At 36.2% G+C, this 21,753-nt stretch overlaps 2 protein-coding genes across 27 annotated transcripts in view; both read left to right on the forward strand.

Annotated features, from left to right (window-relative positions):
• Positions 1-8,237, forward strand: part of nbeal1 (neurobeachin-like 1) — a 72,396-nt gene extending 64,159 nt beyond the window's left edge. For 7 of the 11 annotated variants that reach the window (XM_067372947.1, XM_067372949.1, XM_067372956.1 and 4 more), the window contains 3 exons: positions 337-498; positions 583-731; positions 2,409-3,444. In XM_067372947.1, the coding sequence (XP_067229048.1) occupies positions 337-498; positions 583-731; positions 2,409-2,679 (582 nt within the window). In that variant the 3' untranslated portion in view covers positions 2,680-3,444. Of the gene's footprint in view, positions 1-336; positions 499-582; positions 732-2,408; positions 3,445-5,818 lie in introns of those variants that run through there. The other 4 variants (XM_067372953.1, XM_067372954.1, XM_067372955.1 and 1 more) reach the window with 1 other exon arrangement.
• Positions 8,238-11,784: 3,547 nt separating this feature from the next.
• The window catches only part of rbm26 (RNA binding motif protein 26), a 63,454-nt gene continuing 53,485 nt past the window's right edge, over positions 11,785-21,753 (forward strand). For 10 of the 16 annotated variants that reach the window (XM_067372678.1, XM_067372674.1, XM_067372675.1 and 7 more), the window contains exons 1-18: positions 11,785-11,951; positions 12,036-12,130; positions 12,505-12,623; positions 12,834-12,970; positions 13,437-13,528; positions 13,668-13,921; positions 15,216-15,479; positions 15,566-15,805; positions 16,226-16,366; positions 18,359-18,499; positions 18,605-18,716; positions 18,976-19,135; positions 19,226-19,390; positions 19,933-20,052; positions 20,163-20,228; positions 20,391-20,513; positions 20,615-20,689; positions 21,517-21,684. In XM_067372678.1, the coding sequence (XP_067228779.1) occupies positions 12,072-12,130; positions 12,505-12,623; positions 12,834-12,970; positions 13,437-13,528; positions 13,668-13,921; positions 15,216-15,479; positions 15,566-15,805; positions 16,226-16,366; positions 18,359-18,499; positions 18,605-18,716; positions 18,976-19,135; positions 19,226-19,390; positions 19,933-20,052; positions 20,163-20,228; positions 20,391-20,513; positions 20,615-20,689; positions 21,517-21,684 (2,436 nt within the window). In that variant the 5' untranslated portion in view covers positions 11,785-11,951; positions 12,036-12,071. The remainder of the gene's footprint in view (positions 11,952-12,035; positions 12,131-12,504; positions 12,624-12,833; positions 12,971-13,436; positions 13,529-13,667; positions 13,922-15,215; positions 15,480-15,565; positions 15,806-16,225; positions 16,367-18,358; positions 18,500-18,604; positions 18,717-18,975; positions 19,136-19,225; positions 19,391-19,932; positions 20,053-20,162; positions 20,229-20,390; positions 20,514-20,614; positions 20,690-21,516; positions 21,685-21,753) is intronic. The other 6 variants (XM_067372680.1, XM_067372683.1, XM_067372679.1 and 3 more) reach the window with 3 other exon arrangements.

The raw sequence follows: 21,753 nt of genomic DNA on the forward strand, positions 1-21,753 counted from the left end.
GGATTCTAACCAGAAATACCATAGGGGTATCAGTGAAATACTCATTTCAACATACTATGAATTGAGACACACTAATTCTAATTTCAAATAGTATTTAGGATGGAATTGGGATGCAGCAACTGTTTACTTCTCACACATATTCAGGATTCAGCAACCTGACAGTGTCATTGTGTTAACCAATCATAATAGAGCTAATTTACATATAGAATTCCTAAAAGTACTGCCGTAAAACCATCCAAAGTGTCAGAAAAAGGATCAGATTTTTTGGCCAGAAAAGTGGATTTCAAGGAGGAATAGAAGTAGAACCATAAAAACGTATGCATTTGTGTGTCACAGGATGGCACAGTGATGATTCACACTGTTCGGAGGGGTCAGTACATGCGCTGTCTGCGGCCGCCATGTGAGAGCTCTCTGCCCATGTCCATCATGCACCTGGCGGTGTCCTGGGAGGGACATCTAGTGGTGCACACCTGCATAGAGGGCAAAGCCACACTGAAGGTATCAAACACAATTCAGTTCCTCTTCTCCCCGCACATATTTTTTTGCCATGTAAACCGATCCTCTTTGTGTTCATGTTTGCAGGATAAGAACGCCCTGCACCTGTACTCTGTGAATGGGAAGCACCTGTGCAGCACTCCTCTGAAGGAGCAGGTGACAGATATGTGTGTTTCAGGAGAGCATGTGGTCATCGGCAGCGAGCAGGGTTTCCTGTCTGTCAGAGACCTGTACAGGTAAACTTAAACAGCATCAGCTTTCTAAAGCCAAGCCGTTTCAGCAGATAAATTCTCTGAAGCTAGAAATGGCTCTTGAGTGTCTTTAGGCCAATTTTGGTAATCGAGTAATTGGTTGATTATTTCAACGATTAATCGAGTAATCAGATATTTTTGTGGTAATAAAATTAGACCTAAGCACGGACATAAGCCTTTAAAATGACTTGAAATACATAAATAATAACATTGAAGCAATAATATTTGGTTCAAATAAAGTATCAAAAGCAAGTAATCATATGATTTTGTAGAACAACACTGTCAAAATACATAATATACACATAATATAAACAATCAATGTACATTATGTATTATAACAAATGCCTGCAGAGGGCACCAACGGCCTGGTGTTGTTACACTTTATAGCAGATCAAATCCTTGTTTAATATCGGTAATAATAAATTATTACCTTACAATTCTGATGAAAAAGCGTACAATGCGTACATCTCTTCATTAAACAGTTGAAACAGAAGCATGAACCAAACCATCCAGCTATGAGGTGAATCACAACATAACAAACTTAGATTTAAAGCAAACAAGTATTTGAAAACCAAACAAAAAAGACAGAGGTATAAGATTGTGTACTTAATGGAAAGTCCAACTACAATTAAACTAGCTATAATACAGATGGATGGCTTTAAAGGGTTAGTTCACCCAAAAATGAAATTTCTGTCATTAATTACTCAACCTCATGTCATTCCAATTCTGTAAGACCTTCGTTCATCTTCAGAACACAAATTAAGATATTTTTGATGAAATCCGAGGGTTTCTGAAGCACACATAGGCAGTAACGTCATTGTACCTTTTGAGGTCCAGAAAGGTATTAAAGACATTGTTAAAATAGTAAATGTGACTACAGTGGTCCAACCTCCCCTGTTTTCTGGAGGTCTTTTAAACAAATGAGATTTATATAAAAAGGAGGGAACAATGATGTTTGAGACTCACTGTATGTCATTTCCATGTACTGAACTCTTGTTATTCAACTATGCCAAGATAAATTCAATTTTTAATTAATGACAGAAATTTCATTTTTGGGTGAACTAACCCTTTAAAAAAAACCCACTGATTTACAACCTTCTTAGCTCACAGTTGTCTGTATTTAACGGTTTATAAGTTACATTTACATTTACATTTATTCATTTGGCAGACGCTTTTATCCAAAGCGACTTACAAGTGAGGAAATACAACAAGTGAGTCGTCATGACGAGGCAAATAGACAAGAAGTGCTCATAATACAAGTTATAGGCAGTGCTCAGATTATCCTAAGCTACAATAGAGAGGGATTAGAGGAAGTGAAAGGATAGGTATAAGGTAAGGTATATTTTTTTTTTTTATCTTTTTTTTTTTTTAAGATGAGGTTAAGTGCTCACGAAAGACATGGGTTTTCAGCTGTCTTTTGAATATTCCCCTATGGAGGAAATGAATGGGATTTTTACTTGGCTGTTGCACTCCATTAACTGCTCAGAATGCCCTAGCAACACACATAGTCCCTTAGAACACCTTAGCAACTACATAGCAATGGCCTGGCAACCACCCACAACACACTCATTCTTATTATTGTTTTATAATTGTTATTGGACCGTAAGCATGCCTGTTTTTAATCCGATCATAACACGCTCTTTCTCCTGCTTACAATGGCAGCCTGACTCTGTGTGTGTCGCCGATGGCGATGCGGGTGCCAATCCGGTGCGTGTCTGTGACCAAGGAACAATCTCACGTGCTGGTGGGACTCAATGATGGCAAGCTGATCGTGGTGGGAGTCGGGAAACCCGCGGAGGTAAAAAACTCCTTCAGGAACTACATCACCCAGAGGATGGAGGGCTCCCCTCTAATGAACACACTGCGGGTGCGATCGCCCGCACGCCTGCTGCATCTCAGAGACCAGAACACGTTCAGCCCTGACATCATCTGAGAGAAATACACACACTCACACACTTATCAAGTTCAGATGCATTAAGTACATGTTTACCTAGCTGTCTAAATGGGGACTACAGACTAATCTGAACCCAAAACAGTAACTCCACCCCTAAAGTAAAAAAATCTGCATTTTTAGCATAATTTACTTATTATTATTTTATTTTATTTAAAAAAAAAAACATGGCCAAAAGTAGTACTCAGATTTAGCTAGCATCTGAGGGTATTTTCAGCAATTTCATCCCCAAACTATCAATCACATAAACAAATACACACACACACACACAAACATGTTATCGTAAAAACATAATAGTGCATTGAAATGATTGCCAAGGATTTTTAACTTGAGCATTTGTTGTATAATCAGTAGTAATTGTGTAAATGTTGTTTACTAAGTTTTTTATTAGCAGTTGGAGTTGTAACCTAACCAGAGATTATACTACTAATGATGCTAAGAGTAGTAGGAATAATTAATACTCGTAGTGTCATGCTCGTTCTAGAATAATTTTAAAAACTGTGAAATCATTAGAGGAGGGTTTTGATCTATTTTTTCTTACTTTATGGAATTTATTTGTTTTCGATGTGACTGAATGCGCAGGCATTCATGCCAAACACTGAAGCTATTTTTTTAATATTTCAAACAATGCAAAGCGTTCTCAAGGATTTCCTCTTAAATATCAGTATCAGCGTTTGGGTTTCTGCATTAGATGAATTCATGTTTTGATTCGAGAATACAGCCCGAAACATACTCTACATCAGTACATAAACACAGACGCTTCTTTCTACGTTAGGGCTGCAAAATAAAAGTCTGTGTTTACGTAATGTATATATAAATACACACACATACAGGTATAAAGTTTATAAATAAATGCATATATTATAAATAAATAAATATATATATATATATATATATATATATATATATATATATATATATATATATATATATATATATATATATATGAAGAGTTTCGTTGCAAAACGAGATAAATCCGTTTTTAACATTTTTGTCAAAACATGTTTATTATTATGTTATCATGTTATTATTTTGTTTTATGGTGCTACTTAGCTGTATTTTTTAAGTTATGATGGTTTAAATCAAAACAAACCAACTGCAGTTGAATTGATATTAATTGGAATGCACAACCAAAAACAAGATTTTTGAAAAATTAAAAAAATGGATTTATCTCATTTTGCAACGAAACTCTTCATATATATATATATATATATATTTATATTACATATAAACATAAATATTTTATATATAAATATAAAATTTTTCTTAAATATATACATGAATGTGTGTGTATTTATATATATACATAATTATTATACACAGAACACACATATATATTACGTAAACACAGACTTTTATTTTGCAAACGATTAATCGCGATTAATCGTTGCAGCCCTAATCTACGTATGTTTGATTTCACACATCAGTGATTTCCGAAATTAAATTCGTAATTTAGAGCATGTACGTTTGTCGTTCTCAGCATTTCCACAAGGGGTGCTATAATGGACATTAATATAAACTGTTTTTTATGGTCACTTTTCTCACAGGGGAAAGAATCTTTCTTAGCAAGTTAAAGTTAATCACACTTGACATTTCTGTCTATTTCCTTGAATTATCATGTATCATTTGACGTTAATTCTATTGCCGCATTGATGAGTTTAGTTAAAGTGAAAGTAGCCTCGGCCTCAGGCAGAAAAATGGAAATACTAGCTATGTTTACATGGACAGCTTTTGTTTCAGTCGAAATGAATTCATTCTGATTGATGAATCCGAACGTAGTGTTTACATGAACGCTAAATAAAGTGAACGAGTTGATGTGTGCATTTATAAAAATCAGAATAGATTTTTTTGACATGCGCACACTGCGCAAATATACAGTTTGCACATACTATTCTCCTACATTGCTGCTTTTTTTCTTTGTTTTAAAGAGCAGACTTAATATTTATCAATTTCAGATCCTAATTAGGAGACGTCGAGCACATGAACTGTTGAGCTGTGCTGTTATATTTATCAAGCAGTAAAAACACCCATTCCCAAGCCCAAAACAAGTCATCTGTGGATGAGAGTTCGAAATAAAGACTGGTGGGACGTTGTCCTGCTCAACTTCACAGACAATGAGTGGAAGAAAAAATAATTTTTGACACGTCATACACCAACTCGTTCCTAGCTTCATATGTCATTGCGCCATTTCTACGCCATTGCACGTTAGTGTTATCATGATACCAAAATAATGACTTTGATACGATATCTGACGAAAATACCTTGCAGCAATACAACAAATACGATATAAAAAAGATACAAATGAAAGTAGGTCTATTTAACAGTAGTATTCAAGCAAGAAATTAAATAATCAAATGTAAAAAAAAAAAACAAGCACTTAGTGATTCTTCTCTTGATTAACATTAATCACACAGACAACAGCAGGAATATTAGGCTGCTGTCACTTTAAGACCTGCACGGATCCAATACATTGGATCACAACACATCCAAATTCTTTCTCAACTGTATACGTCCACCAAAGACATACCTGACTGTGTTTATGTGAATACTCACCAGGACGTGCATTTTGACATATTTTTGACCATTCAAGCGCAATAATCCGTGAATGAGAACTTAAGTCGCGATCGCATGCTGTCTGAAAGGCGGCTTTCTGTGCGCGCACTTCAGGTCTGAGCCCGACAGTGTTCCGTGCTTTATTTTTTCATGCTTTACTTATTTTTTTATTAGCGTCCATGTAAACACAGCTACTGATTCATTTAGCCAGTTTCAATCCACCACTTATTTAGTATGTGCAACAGGACCATGCACTTAAAATGCATTCACAAAGCATTTCCATGTGCGAACTTGCGTAGAGTATGTTTCTGGTCTTTGAGCAGTTCAGACTTAGGGTTTGTATACACACATACATAGTCAGTACATACAATTATCATTTCCTTATATCATCTTTTTTGAGTTACCTCACTTGAAATGTACCTTTTGATTTAACCTTAAAGTGAATCCAGCACAGATGATCTCACATGCACTCATCAATCATCTTTTTTTCCCCACTGTTCACCTCCTCTTTCCTTTTATCCTTCACTGCCCTTTTCTTTCCTCTCCTCTCCTCCTCTCCGCTCCTCAGATGCGTTCTGGCCAGATTACGAGGAAACTCTGGGGCTCCAGTAAGCGTCTCACTCAGATCTCGTCTGGAGAAACAGAGTATCACACCCAAGAGCAGCCCTGACCCTGCCCCCTAAATCACAGCCTTCCTGCCTGATTGGCCCACTGCCCTGTCAATCACCCAAATCCATTGTTTCAGTTTGATGGATGGCTCTCCTCTCTCTGAAACAATAAGGACTTTTTTAGCACCTGTATGCAAATCTGTGTGTGTTGAGCCAAACGTATGCATGTTCCCTCATAAGTGTCGTATGTGTTGGTGTAAACGTGTAGTTGGACTGGTGCAGGCACCATCTAACTATATATGTCTGAATTCTGTGAAAACCCTAATGTTGACCCTCGTGACCCCGCCCTCTCTGTCTTTTTCCATCACGCCCACACATGCCCCGCCCATTTTATGTTAATTATCATTACCACACAGTTATCATCATCAGCATCAGTTTTGTCTCTTCCATGTCTATGTTCAAATAAGCATTTTATGTGGTTTTGTAGTGCGTGTCAATTTATTCATTTAGTTTCAGTGGCCTTTCATAGGTAGTAAATTTTGGATATATTTGATTGTTTTATCAGTGGACACAGGCATTATTTATTTGCACAGTCTTGCTTTGGCACAGACCTCGACAAGTGGACGATAATTTACACCAGTATAATTCACAATACGTATGACGTATTTTGTTCCAATAGACCAACACATCATACACTGCTTCATTTTATAACAAAACTGACATGTGTGGAGTGCTAAGGTTGATTTTTTTTTTTTGTTTTTTTTTTTTTGCAGAATTGTTGAATGTTGTCATTCATTACTTGAATTGCGATGTAGTTATTTCAATGAAGAATACAATATTTCATTTAAATGTTGTGGATGTACATGCAGTACTACAGTTTGATTTGTTGCATCTGCAGTTACCTTTTTTTTTTTTTTTTTTTTGATAAAACACTACAAATACAAAGTGGGAAAAGTTTGAAGGGCTTTGTGAGACATGACGACAGTAAGCAATACGGTTCATCCCTCTGATGAGGCTTATTGAAGCATTCCACTGGCTAATCGATGCTCCGCAGTCTTCCTAGTATCTAAACCCGAGCACTACATAGGGGAGCGGGGGTACTTGTGTACCACGGGACAGCTAGAACCAATGTCGCTTAATTGGATAGTCAGGTGAGACGCTGTTTCCCCTCCTCTTTTATATTTCTAAGCCATGCAGTCTTTGTTTACTATGCAGGTAAACTTCCAGGCCTTCTAGAGAATTAAGTTACTGACTGATAACTGAATTCTTGCTCCTCCATATGCAGTTTTTATTTCTTCACTGTAGGATGTGTGTACATGTGTACTTTTTTCCCCCTTACAAAAATGTACCATAGTAACCATAGTTTCTGGCAAAATGCCTCAGTTATTTAGTCACATTGAAGGAACCATATGATGCGTAAGATGCTTTCAGAAGCCTTTTACATTTGTTAATACCAAATTACTGCATTTACATTGTGATAATAACGCTGGTACTTTGGTGGGAGCTATCTTTACCATAGTGTTTTTTGAAAGGGCTTAGTTTGTGTTAATTCTTTTTTTTTTTTTTTTTTTACACCAATGTCTTTCTGAGTGACATTCATTCCTTTACTAAAGGACGGTTATTTTAAAACTTATAAGTGATCAATAATATGAAGATATTAATGAAGATACTAATACCAAAATGCAGACGTCTTTTTCAGGATGTTTGTTTTGTTTGGTGTGTTTTGTATGTTCTTCCATATGTGTGCTTTAGTTTGCAATGGTGCTGAAGTTTAGATTTGAAGTCTAAATCGGGATGTTATGCTTGTTTTATTTCCTGTCACAAAGTGCTCCCTGCATCTGCTGGTTGCTCATATAGTTACAACAAGAGATCTAAATTGATGCTATGATTTCTTTGCATTTATTCTTTTTTAAATCCTGCTTTTCTTAGATTCTCAATGTCTTTTTTTTCTTTTTCATTTTTTTGTTTTTATTCACATATCTCTTTATATGTATGTGTTTTTCTTCGTTTAAACGAATGGAGTGCCTTTTTATTCTCTTTTGTCATGGAAATTAGACTCCATGATCCAAACTCTATAGCATGACCTTTCGTGACCCCTGTGGACAGCCAGACAAACTTCAGCAGTGACTCCTCCGTCATATCAGACCCGTGACTTACTGAGCTGCTTTTATTTTAGCCGTCACTAATGGATGTGTGTGTATATCTGTGCTTATTTATGAATCCAGTATGAAATGTACAGCATGAATTTTATTTCTGTCTATGAATTGTATTTTTCTTTTTTTGCACTTTCCAGGTACGACAAATTGTAAGAGATTGTTTTAAATGTCTCCTTGAACTGTACAGAGAAACTGCTTTGTTATACGTGAAGATTTATCATTAAAGTCCTGTTAAAAGTCAAAGTGATGTTTTTAAGCTGTTGTTCAACTGAATGATAGTTTTAATTAATAATTTAATAAAATACAATAACATTATTTATTGTGTAACTTTATAATATCATTAGAAAGTGTAAAGATCCACTATGACTCAATCACTTATTTCATTTGAGTTACAGTAGAAAAATCATACTTCATACTATCTGTCATATATGACAAATATATTTTAGTATGAAATGGGACTATGCCTGCTACAAAAAAAAAAAAATAATAAATTATTTTATGTATGTACATTTAAAATAATACAGAAAAGAGTAGCCTAAAAAACAAAACAAAAAACATTAGACAGGGTTCCCACGGGTCCTTGAAAGTTTGTGAATCTGAAAAAAAAAAAAAATTCACAACCCTGGAAAGTTTTTGAAAATAATCATACATAGATACAGGTCCTTGAAAGTGCTTGAATTTATTCAGTGCAAGAAGTTTTCTGGGAAAAAATCCATATTATTCCATCTGGTCTGCTAATGTGTTATTTCGCCAACACTTTGTGGCCTATGCTTGCTTGATTTACGTAAGTTACGCGCATTTACGCGTTACATTAAGTGTTTCTCACGTGAGGTACTTTGTGTTGTACGTTGCCACGACGTTCCCACGTGCACGAAACTGCTACGAGGTACGACTGCAATGAGGTACGATGGTACCTCGTTGTTTAAAAGATAAACCCATGAGGCAAGAAAAATGTATTCATATATCTGAAAACGTCTTGTTACATGAGCCTAAGTTCATGATAAGTTAATATCAGATCATTTTAGAAAACAGTACAGGATGTACCGAATATTTTTCAATTTTATGCAAAACAGAAATATGACAAATAGAATATCAGGGGCCTGTACCATGAAGCTGAATTAGCTGGCTAGCCAGGTAAGTTTCAGATTAGTTTGCGCCAATTAAGGCTTTTAGTGGTGTTCATCACCATAGTAATTTATGTTCTGGGTTAGAAATTTCAAACTGAAATTGGACCAATCAGATGTAAGCTAAGTGGCACTGACACACTCAACGCAATAAAGTCACTCCTCCAAATTAAAGGTCATTGTATAGTAAAAACAAATATTTAACAATGAAATTGTCTGGTTTTAATGATAATATAATTTATATGATTTGTATTAATATATGATGTATATTTTTATTAATCCATTACACACACGCAAGTTTAGTGTAACAGTAGTTATTAAGCACTTAGTTTCAATGAATATTAACATAGATCATATGTAATATAGACCTAAATAACGAGTAAATTTACTCTTAAACATACAAGGTCATGTAATTTTTAAAGTCTCTATTGCTATATATTATCAACTATATAAACTAACTTCACAACTTTCACTTGCACTGATAGAGAAAGATCATTTCTTTTATTTGTTCTCTTTCACAGACAAGTATTTTCCATTAGTGTAAATGCATTTAAATTCTTCATTTTCAGTGAAAGAGTTTTGAATCACACTGACTCTCTCACGAGAAGTGAATCACAGTTTATTTCTGTTGCAAGGCATGTGATTGGCTGTTTGCCACTGATGTCACGGATTCATGTGCACACGCTCCACAAACTCAGGATCAAAGCCTGAGTTGACAGAGAAAGTTGATGATCAGCATCATCAGCAACAAAGCCGGATTGGAGTGGTTTGGTTTTGTCAACTCAAAACTAATCCTATAACCCTGAGTTTGTTCATCTACCATCATGGTACAGGTCCCTGGTCTCTGTCATATGGCCAAAAATAAATATGCTTTCTTGCATATTTGTGTTTGACACATGAAAAATGTAACAATCTTGTAAATGTAACATGATGTAACCTTGCTCTCACTTGACATGTTTCCCTTCATTAAGTCCTTGAATTTGAGGGTATTGGACCTGGAAAGTCCTTGAAAGGTCCTTGAATTTGAAGTTAACCAAGGTGTGGGAACCCTGATTAGAACAATACAGGGTTATGTCACAAAATAAAATAATTGATTATATTAGGCTATAAAAAGAAATTATAAGGACAAATGTTAGTATTACTCATATTCAATAGTTGTAATTAGATCGTTTTAAAATATTGTAATTGGACTACAGTTACTTTTTTTATTGATTATATGTTATTCTCTCAATGGCAGTAAATTAGGCCTAGGCCTATTCATATTTCATCTTTTTTATCTTTTAAATTTCCTTTCTAAAAATGCTCATTTACATTTACAGAAATCATTTATCTTTTAAGTGTTTTCGCAACATTGGCTATCAACTCCTGAAGAACACATTAATTATTATTTGAATTGACGTTTGTCTTTCAAACACATTAATATGTACAAATTTGCTTAATTTCAAAATTATATTTAGGGATTCCTTAACTTTTTTGTAAGCTGAACCTCTTTGACCCTATTATATTTACTTGAAGTACCCCCTGAGATTTTAAGTTAAAAAGTCAATAGTCAATAATAATGTCAGTTAATGGTCACATGACATGCTGACATCTTTGAAACGCCTGTCATCTCGGGCAGTGCAGCTCCTATCTATTTGAATGGGGAAAAATGTAATTTTCCAAAGCTTGTCATCAAGCTTACGATTAAATGTAATATTTAAAATCACCAATGAAATCTAAAAACAAGTGTATCATAATGTGGTTTCTTATGTTAATGTCTCAGAACACTGTTTCTGTAGCAACCAGAGCTTAAAGTATTAACGTTAGTCCACTTTTAAATAAACTTTTCCTGATAATTTAACTCACCCCCATGTCATCCAAAATGTTCATATCTTTCTTTCATCAGTCGAAAAGAAATTAAAGAAAACATTCCAGGATTTTTCTCCATATAGTGGATTTCAACGGCTACCAACAGGTTGAAGGTCCAAATTGCAGTTTCATTGCAGCTTCAAAGGGCTTTAAACGATACCAGACGAGGTATAAGGGTCTTATCTAGCAAAACGATCAGTCATTTTCGAAAAAAAAATACAACCGTTTATGCTTTATAAACACAAAATATCGCCTTGAACATACTTCCCGTTTCCGCATTCTTCAAAACGCTTACGCTGAATGTCCTACGCCTTCCCTATTCTACTTACGAAACGAACAGTTTCGTTTTTTTTCCGTAAGTAGAATAGGGAAGGCGGATGACATGGGGGTGAGTAAAATATCAGGAAAAGTTTATTTAAAAGTGTACTAATCCTTTAATGGCAGCTGCAGTGATGCGATGACCTAACAAATTAGACGATTGGCTCTTTTACATAGAAGGCGGGACTTATTCCGCCATATTGCGCATTGCTCTTTCTCATGTTTATCTAATGTTATAGTCTTTAATTTGGTATTGTCACATGGGTAGTATGTACGAAATAAATTCAAATAGCATAAAACTGTTATAGCATAGAAATGTTTTAAATAAAACATATTTCCATGTACTGTAGATTCTAATTTGTCAAGTGCGACGCTGCCTGTCCTGCCCCTTTAAGAAACTCTCTGGAAGAGACCCACCGTGTGCGGCGACGGGTTCTCGCGAGATCTACCCGCGAGAGTAAACAGTCGCCATTTCTCGAAAGTAAGAAAGAGCTGAAAGTGTGGCGGACAGTTCGTGCACATCGGCAGAGAAACCAACCTCAAACAACTCTTAAATTAAAGACCGCATCTAAGCTCTCAGTTACCGGCTGTCTTCCCTCACTGGTGTACAATTATATGTGATATTCTAGCCGGAGTTTATGAGGGCGGTGAGTGAGTGAATGAGGCCTGACAGTACACATTACTATAGCCTGACTAGACTATAAACTCACTGTTGTTGACCACTCTCACAGGGGCACAGCTGCAGAACAACAGCCCTCCCCTGAAAAATGATCATTGAAAACCTCGAAGCCTTGAAGACATGGCTCTCAAAGACTCTTGAACCCATGTAAGTGATTCTGTTGCTAATGTACTGTGCATTAAAATGAGCCTCGCACAATGATGCTGTATGTTAATTATTTCTACTGAAATCTTCCTGAATGTCAGTGGGTTCAGTATTATGCCACTTAAACTATAATTGACAAATGCATGGACTCAGGAACTGTATTTTTATATATTGTTAAGTTGTATTGTTATATGCTTGAACCAGGTTTTCTTAGTAGTTATGATTTGCTAGCAGTTGGAAGTTGTGTCTGTTGTACAGAAGACTAAGATTTGCTGTAAAGATATTGTAGGTTGTCATATCAAGGACAGAACTGCCTTATGTACTCTTTATGTGCTGCTGATGAACATTTAAATGAAGAATATGTATCTCTCCCGCAGATGTGATGCTGACCCTTCTGCTCTTGCGAAATATGTGGTTGCCTTGGTGAAGAAAGACAAATCCGAGAAGGAGTTGAAAGCACTATGCATTGACCAGTTGGATGTATTCCTTCAGAAAGGTACATTCCAATATAATGTTCTGATGATATGCAGTTCGCAAAGTGGCTTTTGCTAAAACCAGGGGAAGAAGTTTTTAGTCATTTTCTGAAGTTACTTTGACAATATTTGGCTGACAGCTGCTTCAATTCCATGTCTCTTCCTTTTATGTTTTATATTGCTACACTGTAAAACTGAATCACTGATGTTAACGTGTTTGATTTTGTTTTCAGAGACACAGACATTTGTGGATAAACTTTTTGAAGCTGTGAATGCAAAGAGTTACCTACCTCAACCAGAGCAGCTAACTTCCACAAGCAGAACTGAATCTCACCAGCGCACAGAGAAAGATGAATCAAAGAGAGAAGAGGTAAAATAAAGAGATCAGATCAAAGGCATTTTAAACATTGCTACACTACCATTCAAAAGCTTGGGGTCAGCAAGATTTGCTATTTATTTTTGAAAGAAATTAAGACTTTGATTCAGCGAGGATGCATCAAATTAATCAAAAGTGACAGTAAAGACATTTATAATGTTATAAGTTTTCTATTTCAAATAAATGCTTTTCTTTTGAACTTTTCTTGTTCAATAAATCCACATATTAGAATGATTTCTGAAGGATCATGTAACACTGAAGACTGGAGTAATGATGCTGAAAATTCTGCTTTACCGTCACAGAAATAAATTAAATTTTAATTTAATTTTAGATTTTAAATTGTAATAATACTTGGTGAGTATAAGAGAATCTTACAGCCCCCGAACTTTTAAACAATTTATGAAATTTTGCCTAAGATGTCTGTTTTCTTTTGTGTTTGATGGTTTTGATTTTTCATAAGCAGCCCAGCCGAGATGAGGATCGAGACAAGAAATTCTCCCGGAGAATAAACCACAGTCCTCCGTCTAGCTCCAGATACAGCCGAGACAGCAGGTGAGACTAACAGTAGATATCCATTGTTTTGATTTTTAACCGAAATGCCACATGCTCACACCCACACACCCACATCCATTAAGCTGCCTAGTGAACTAATCGCATTGGTATTTTCTGTTCTATTTAAACAAATTTACAGGAGAATAGATGACCGCAAGAAAGATGACCGCTCCAGGAAACGAGAGTATGACCGTAACCCACCCAGAAGGGACTCGTACAGAGAACGCTACAACCGCAGAAGAGAACGCAGCCGCACTTACAGTCGGAGTCGTAGTCGCAGCTGGAGTAAGGACCGCACTCGTGACCGAGACAGAGAGAGAGATCGCGACAGAGACCGGGACCGCAGCAGATCGCGAACTCGCTCACGAAGTCGCACTAGGAGCAGAAGCAGAGGTGTGACATCACTTTACATTGGTGATATGGTTTAATGGCATTTGAATTTGTATGTGTACACTTTATATGAAATACTTTTATATGAAAGACTTGTATTAATAGAGACTGCATTGAATATATATATATATATATATATATATATATATATATTTTTTTTAATACTTTTTTTAAATACTATTTTAGATTTTAAGTAGTTTTAAGAAAAATATTGGAAAAAATATTCTAAAAGTTTGAAGTAAGATTTTTAAGACTCCGTGCACATACTGTAAAATAATGTGCAACCTAGTGTACTTACCAAGAAAGTACTGAATAATATAAGGTAACTACATGGGTTAAGATTAGGTTTAGGGGTAGGTTAAGGACTAGTATCTAGTTTATTACCTAGTTATTGTAACTACTACAATAATAAACAATAAACAGGACTGTAAAATAAAGTGATACTGAAGTCTCTTATGCTCATCAAGGCTGGAGCTTTTAGATTAAAAATGCAGTAAAAACAGTAATATTGTGAAATATTACAATTTAAAATTACTGTTTTCTATATTAATGTATTTTAAAATGTAATTTATTCCTGTGATGCAAAGCTGAATTTTCAGCATCATTACTCCAGTCTTCAGTGTCATGATCCTTCAGAAATCATTTTAATATGCAGATTTGCTGCTCATGAAACATTTCTAATTATCATCAATGTTGAAAATAGGGCTGCACGATATATCGCATGCGATTGTCACGCGCATTTCGTCCGGTTCCCTGATTGCCGTTAAATCACTATCACCTGCTTTCAAATGGAGCGCCATTTAATAGACAGAGCCGTAGTTCACTGATAAGCCACGCAATATCGCGTTCATATCGCAGATGTATCGCCTTCGATAATGAACGCGATATTGCATGGCTTATCAGTGATCTACGGCTCTGTCTATTAAATGCCGCTCCATTTGAAAGCAGGTGATGGCGATTTAGCGGTAATCAGGGAACCGGCTTTACTGACGAAATGTGCGTGACAATCTCATGCGATATATCGTGCAGCCCTAGTTGAAAAGAGTTGTGCTGCTTAATATATTTGTAGAAACTTTTTCAGTATTTTTTGAGGAATATAAAGTTCAAAAGAACAGCATTTATTTGAAATAGAAATAATTTTGTAACAAAGTCTATAGTGTCACTTTTGATCAATATAATGCATCCTTGCTAAATACAAGTATTCATTTAATGCTGAAAACTGACCCCTTTTAAACTGTACTGTACTTTAAAAAATTAACAGCGCTTACTTTTTGTCATGCTCTTCTTGCCTTTCTAGAGCGAGATTCTGGAAAGTCAAAATACGACCACAGCCGCCCAGAACGTCAGGAGGGCCCAACCACCGATGGCTACACCGCCACGCCTCTCACCCCCGGCAGCTCCTCTGCTCATTTCCCGGTGCCCACCCTCAGTAGCACCATCACCGTCATTGCCCCCACCCACCATGGGAACAACACCACTGAGAGCTGGTCAGAATTCCCACAGGACCACACGCCCTTCGGCAGAGGCGGCCCACCGAGGAAACGCTGTCGTGACTATGATGGTATAGAAATTTTAACACTCTAACAGTGTTCACAGACTAACCATCTTTCTTATGTCGGTAACATCCTGATTTGGTTGTCTCGACAGAGAAAGGCTTCTGTATGCGAGGAGACATGTGTCCTTTCGATCATGGAAGTGATCCAGTGGTGGTGGAGGATGTTAATCTTCCCAGCATACTACCTTTCCAGCCACCGCCTCTTCCTGGAGTGGATGGCCCACCTCCTCCGGGTCTGCCGCCCCCTCACTCACTCCTGACTCCACCAGTGAACCTCAGGCCACCTGTGCCCCCACCTGGCACCATGCCTCCCAGCCTACCACCTGTAGCAGGTGTGGAGAAAAGAAAGAAAATAAAAAAAAAAATAAAAAAAATAAAAATAAAATAAAATAAATAAATATATATATATATATATATATATATATATATATATATATATATACACACACTTTACTTGATACCTTGATTTTCCATTCACTGTAGACCTTCATAAAGTATATTTCATTAAAACACATGACAAACCAATTTTAGATGCATCAAGGAATCTGCAAATATTATAATGTATTTTATCTTTGGTTAGAATCATTTATGAAAATATATAATGCTTTAAAACATACATTATGAATACCTTTTTATAACAACCCGTTACACACAAAGGCTTTAAGTACGTTAGCAAAATGTTTAACTCGGTCTAGACATTTCACTGTGATCTTTAAAGGGGTCCTATTATGTTCTGTTCCTCTCACTTTCAGGTCCTCCTCCTCCTCTACCTGCCCTGCAGCCCTCTGGTATGGACGCCCCTCCAAACTCCATGACCAGCTCTGTGCCGACTATAGTCACGTCAGGGATCCGGCCTCCGATCACCCAGCCTCCTCCACCCCTGTTCACTTCGGGTAAGTGCTCATAGCTGCATCACGTCTTATACAATAATACAGTAATTGCTTGACACTGAAGGTGTTTATGTAGACTATCATATCTTGAGCCTGAACACACAGTAATTGACCCAGATGAGGATTTATGTGATTTATGACTGGTTTTGTTGCAAGAAACCTTGATTAACCCTTGTGGTGATTTTGAGTGGCTCAATATCGCGTTATGCAATGATATCGTAATTTAAAAAAAACATAAAAAAAAAATAAATAAATAAAAAACACTTTTATTTTTAAGTAAGTGTTACAATGTGGTCAGCTGGCATGAAGACGAAGGAGATTCTAAAAACAAAACAGGCTTTATTAATAATCCAAAGACTGAATCAACACGCAGGAGAATAATGCAAACCACACAATGCGAGAACTGACTAAGACCAACTGAAACACAGAGCTTTATAAACAGTGGTAGAACAAAGGAAAGTAAACTAGACATGTGAAACTAATATATAACAGGCTAAACAAACGAGGACTTAAGTAACCACTGAAAATGAAACTGAGAAGAAATACAGGAACTAAAGGAAACAGAACAGAATGTCAAAATAAGGGTCCATAACAGAACATAAACCTGACAATAAGCTTGTTGGTCTATTGTTATATAGCCTAACGGTGTGTTCCGATCCTCGAATCTGAGTGGACAGAGCAGCAATGTGTCACTGGGTTAACGCTGATGCTCAGACTCTCTCTCTCTCTCTCTCTCTCACTGTCTGTTTAGGCTTGTTTAGTGCAACTCTACAGAGCCTCTGTAAAAATCGCAATTTAGTCTTAATTAAGTAAAAAAAGTATCAACTTATTTACCATTCAATACACATGCATGAAGTGTAAAACAAGAAGGGCATAGCCTTATAAAAAAAGAAAAAACATGAACTTCGTGGTTGCTTGCATTCCTCTGCGGTTGGCTTGTCAGTATCACAGTATTACAATATTGTGGTTTTAGTTTATTTTGCAATAATGACCGGCTGACTGTACGTTATCTCACTTACTACACAAACTACAATACCGTTCAATTGTTTGTGGTCGGTTAAACTTTTTATTTTAGTCTCTTCTGCTCAACAAGGATGCATTTATTTGATCAAAAATAGAGTAAAACAGTAATATTGTGAAATATTATTATTAGAATTTAAAATGGCTTAATTTTCTATTTGAATATATTTTAAAATTTAGTAGTTTTAGTAGCTTATTTCAATGATGCAAAGCTGAATGTTCAGCATATTTACTCATGTCTTCAGTGTGACATGATCCTTCAGAAATTCTAATATTCTCATTTGGTTTGGTTTCTTATTATTATAATATCAGTGTTTAAAACCTTTTGTGCTACATAATATTTTTGTTGAAACTTTGATACATTTTTTGATTAACATTTTTCAAAAAGACAGTCTTTATTTTAAATAGAAATCTTTTCTAACATTTTTTGCTGAATAAAAATTTAGTGACATCAAACGTTTGAATGGTAGTCAAAGTCCCTTTCAAGGAAAGTCTGTTCACTTGGCGGCCATATTTGCAACGCCTCCGGGCAGCTATTTTGGGCATCCATGACCAAGTCCTATCTATCTTGAGATCCTGAAATCTCAAAAACTGCTTGCCAAACTCACAATTAAATAGCATATTTCAAATCAGCAACAAAATCTTACATGAACTAAATGTTGTTTTTTTTAAATGCACAAATAGTGCTAAAAAAAACATATTTTTCAGGCTAGACCAGCCATTGTGCATGTGCATTCCTAAGCGGGAGTCAGGTTTCTATGGGAACCGGCGCTTCTAGTGGCAGCTGCAGTAACGCATGACTTTACCAATCAGCTGTTGGCTCTTTTATTTAGAAGATCCCATTTATAAGTAATAGGAGTAAACCATCTTTGCATATCTATAGTCTTTGATGGCAGTGTACATAACCAATAAATAAAGATGCTGATGATTGTTTATTTTTAAATTATAGCTGTTATTGTTGTTGCTGTTCTGTAGACTCATTTGAGCCAGACGTATATAATCCTGAAGCCCCAAGTATGACCTCGCGGCCCATGTACAGACACAGAGTCAACGCTCAGCGGCCCAATCTGATTGGTCTGACCATGGGTGAGGTGGATCTGCCCCACAGAGGTAACCGTGAGTGTTTTCTTCCTGTGGAATTTAAATGAACAGCTGTGTGTAAAGTTGCTATAAAATTTTCTCATCTTTTAACTTCCTTCTCTGTGTGTGTAATTCTTTCAGAGAAAATGTCGAACAGCAACAGCGCTCGGATAGTTTTAGAATCTGACTCCAGGAAGAGAGGAGCAGCACTGCATGATGGAGCAATTCCTGCTAAGAAACCCTGGTTTGACAAGTATGTTTTTATTGTAAACATTATCTACTTAGACAATTAACGACTTGGCATAAAACTAAGGCACCAATTTTTTTAGGCTTCATCTATTCAATATGTGAACATCAGTCCATGACTGGTGCATTTAAAGACCAAAAGTCAAAACCTTAAAATAAGCGTGTACAGTGTACATTTGTTACATCGCTTCAGGCTGTTTCATTGGGTTATATATTTTTTTTGACCATGTGCATATATTTTGAGACGCATTCCCTTTGCTCCTCAGACCAAACTTCAACAAACCCAACCACCACGGCTTTCACAGAAAAGTGCCCTACTCTTTAATAAACACCAAACTGGCCATCCGTCAGATTCCTCCTGAACTCAACAACATCAGCAAACTAAATGAGCACTTCAGCAAGTTTGGCACCATCGTCAATCTCCAGGTACTATAACTCAAATAAGCCTGTGGTTAAAAGTCAACAGTTGTGATATGTCGATGGTAAAGGCTTATAGGCATATTTCCTCTGTTTCAGGTGGCATATAATAATGACCCAGAGGGGGCACTGATCCAATTTGCCTCCCCTGAAGAAGCCAAGCGGGCCATGCAGAGCACAGAGGCGGTACTCAACAACCGCTTCATCAAAGTACACTGGCACAGAGAGGACACAGTGGAACACATGCACACCACGCCACATCCGGTATGAAAACCTCCAGTAAACATACTATGACTTGGAACGGTCAGGTATAGAGAAAAATAAATAATTATATAAACATATATATATATATATATATATATATATATATATATATATATACATATACATATATATACATATATATATATATATATATATATATATATATATATATATATATATATATATATATATATATATATATATATATATATATATATATTATATAATATAATTTGGTCTGCCCTCAACTAAATATTTTTCTGGTTGACTAGTAGTCGTTCGTTTTAACCATCCGTAATGAGTGTCGTTTATAAATCTGTTTTCAAAGAGAAACGTTTTCCTGAATCTTCCTGTGGTTTTCCACCAAAATAACAGCTAGATGACTTAATGTTTTAACATACTAAGGAAATGGAAATAAAGACATAAATGTTACTGTTGTACTGTAATATAAAAAATATATTACACTCAGCAGTGATGCGTTTATATAGCAGATTGTTCCAGCTGTAAAGTCTAATTATAGAAGCCATATTTGTTGTTTTTAGAGCGTCCAGTCTGCCCAGGAGCCTGCGGTTACCACACTGAAACAGTCAGTGAAAGACCGGCTCGGACCCCTGCCCACAGCCCACCATGAACCCTCACAGGACCCCAGTTTCACTCCACAGGTGAATGTGTTTCTGATCATGTGAATTAGTCAAGCTGTAATGTTGTTGGATTAGCTTTGTCTTCCATGTTGTCTCAGATCTCAGCATGTCTTTTTTTCTGTTCTCTACAGAACACAACCAAGGCTTCAGTGAAGGAGCGTCTGGGCTTCTCTAAACCAGCGGGCCTTGGAGGAAAGGTTTGTTTTCTAGTTTTGCATAGCCAGTCCTTGTATAGATATCATAAAGTATGTTGTGTCTATGTTGACTTAATATTGTGAACCACTGGCTTCTTTTGAGACTCTTCTAATCATGTAAAAATAAAGTAAAGCATATTTGTAAAATATTTAATTTCTTTACAGGTCTTTTCCACATCTACCGGCCTGACTAAGACTGTTTATAACCCAGCTGCACTGAAAGCTGGCCAGAAGGGGGTGCCATTTGGGACAAGTATCAGCACAGAGGATGCCCTGAAAAGGAAACAGGTTTGTGTAATTGTGCTGGAGAAGGCAACTTGCTAGTAGCATTTTTTTTTATGCTTGTTTTGGCAGTGTTTGTGAACTCTGGTTGTGCTGATCTCCACCAGGAGGCGCTGAAGCTTCAGCAGGATGTTCGGAAAAAGAAACAGGAGATTTTGGAGAAGCACATTCAGACTCAGAAGGTGCGTCATTAATTGTTGTCCTTGTGTCTTGTTTTGCATATGTTATATTAATTAGAAAAGAAAAATATTTAGTTGCTGTCACTGTGCTCTGCTTTTATGATTTTAATGAAGGTAAAAGGTACTCTAACGTTCAAAAGTAATTAATACTTTTATTTAGCATGGACACATTAAATTGATCAAAATTCACAGTAAAGACATTGCTACATAATATTACAAAATATTTCATATATATGCTATTCATTTTAACTTTTTATTAATCAAAAAATCATAGTTTACACCAAAATATGAAGCGGCACAATTGTTATGTATTAGAATGATTTCTGAAGGATCATGTGACACTGAAGACTGGGGTAGTGATGCTGAAAATTCAACATTGCCATCACAGGAATAAATTAATTTGACTTATATTCAAATAGAAAAGTTAACGTTAACCCTAAATGGCAATATTTCACAATATTACTGTTTTATTGTGTTGTTGATCAAATCAATGCAACCTTGGTGAGCATAAGAGACCAAAACATTTACAAAATCATACCAACCCCAAACCTTTGAATGTGTGTACATTTTGCACAAAACTAATAATACATTGATTTATTTCAAGCAGTATTGTAATTTGTAAGTGTTTAAGAAAGCTGCAAAAAGTCAAATAATTGTCTCTAGCAACTTATCAAGGGCTAAAAACGAGTACTTGGAAGTCAGTCTTGTGAGAATGTGTAAAGTGATCTGCACTTTACACATCAGTGAGGGTTTGATTTATGGATTTGGCTGAGGTTTGGCATTGTATATAAGCAACTGCATCTGTGAGATGACTTGTGTGTCCCATTCAGCTGCTGATATCTAAGCTGGAGAAGAACAAGTCCATGAAGGCAGAGGATAAAGCTTTGATCATGCAGACCCTCACCACCCTCACCAACAGCATCACCAAACTCCAGGAGGAGATAAAAGGACTGTCCAGTGCAAATGCTCTGAGGACCACACTCAAGAGCAAAGCCCAGGTACACACACAGACACACTAACAAAGCACCATAATCAAGACATGAATCTTCCTGCATACGTATATCCTG

The sequence above is a fragment of the Chanodichthys erythropterus genome, chromosome 21, assembly GCF_024489055.1.
Source record: "Chanodichthys erythropterus isolate Z2021 chromosome 21, ASM2448905v1, whole genome shotgun sequence".
Taxonomy (NCBI): Eukaryota; Metazoa; Chordata; class Actinopteri; order Cypriniformes; family Xenocyprididae; genus Chanodichthys; species Chanodichthys erythropterus.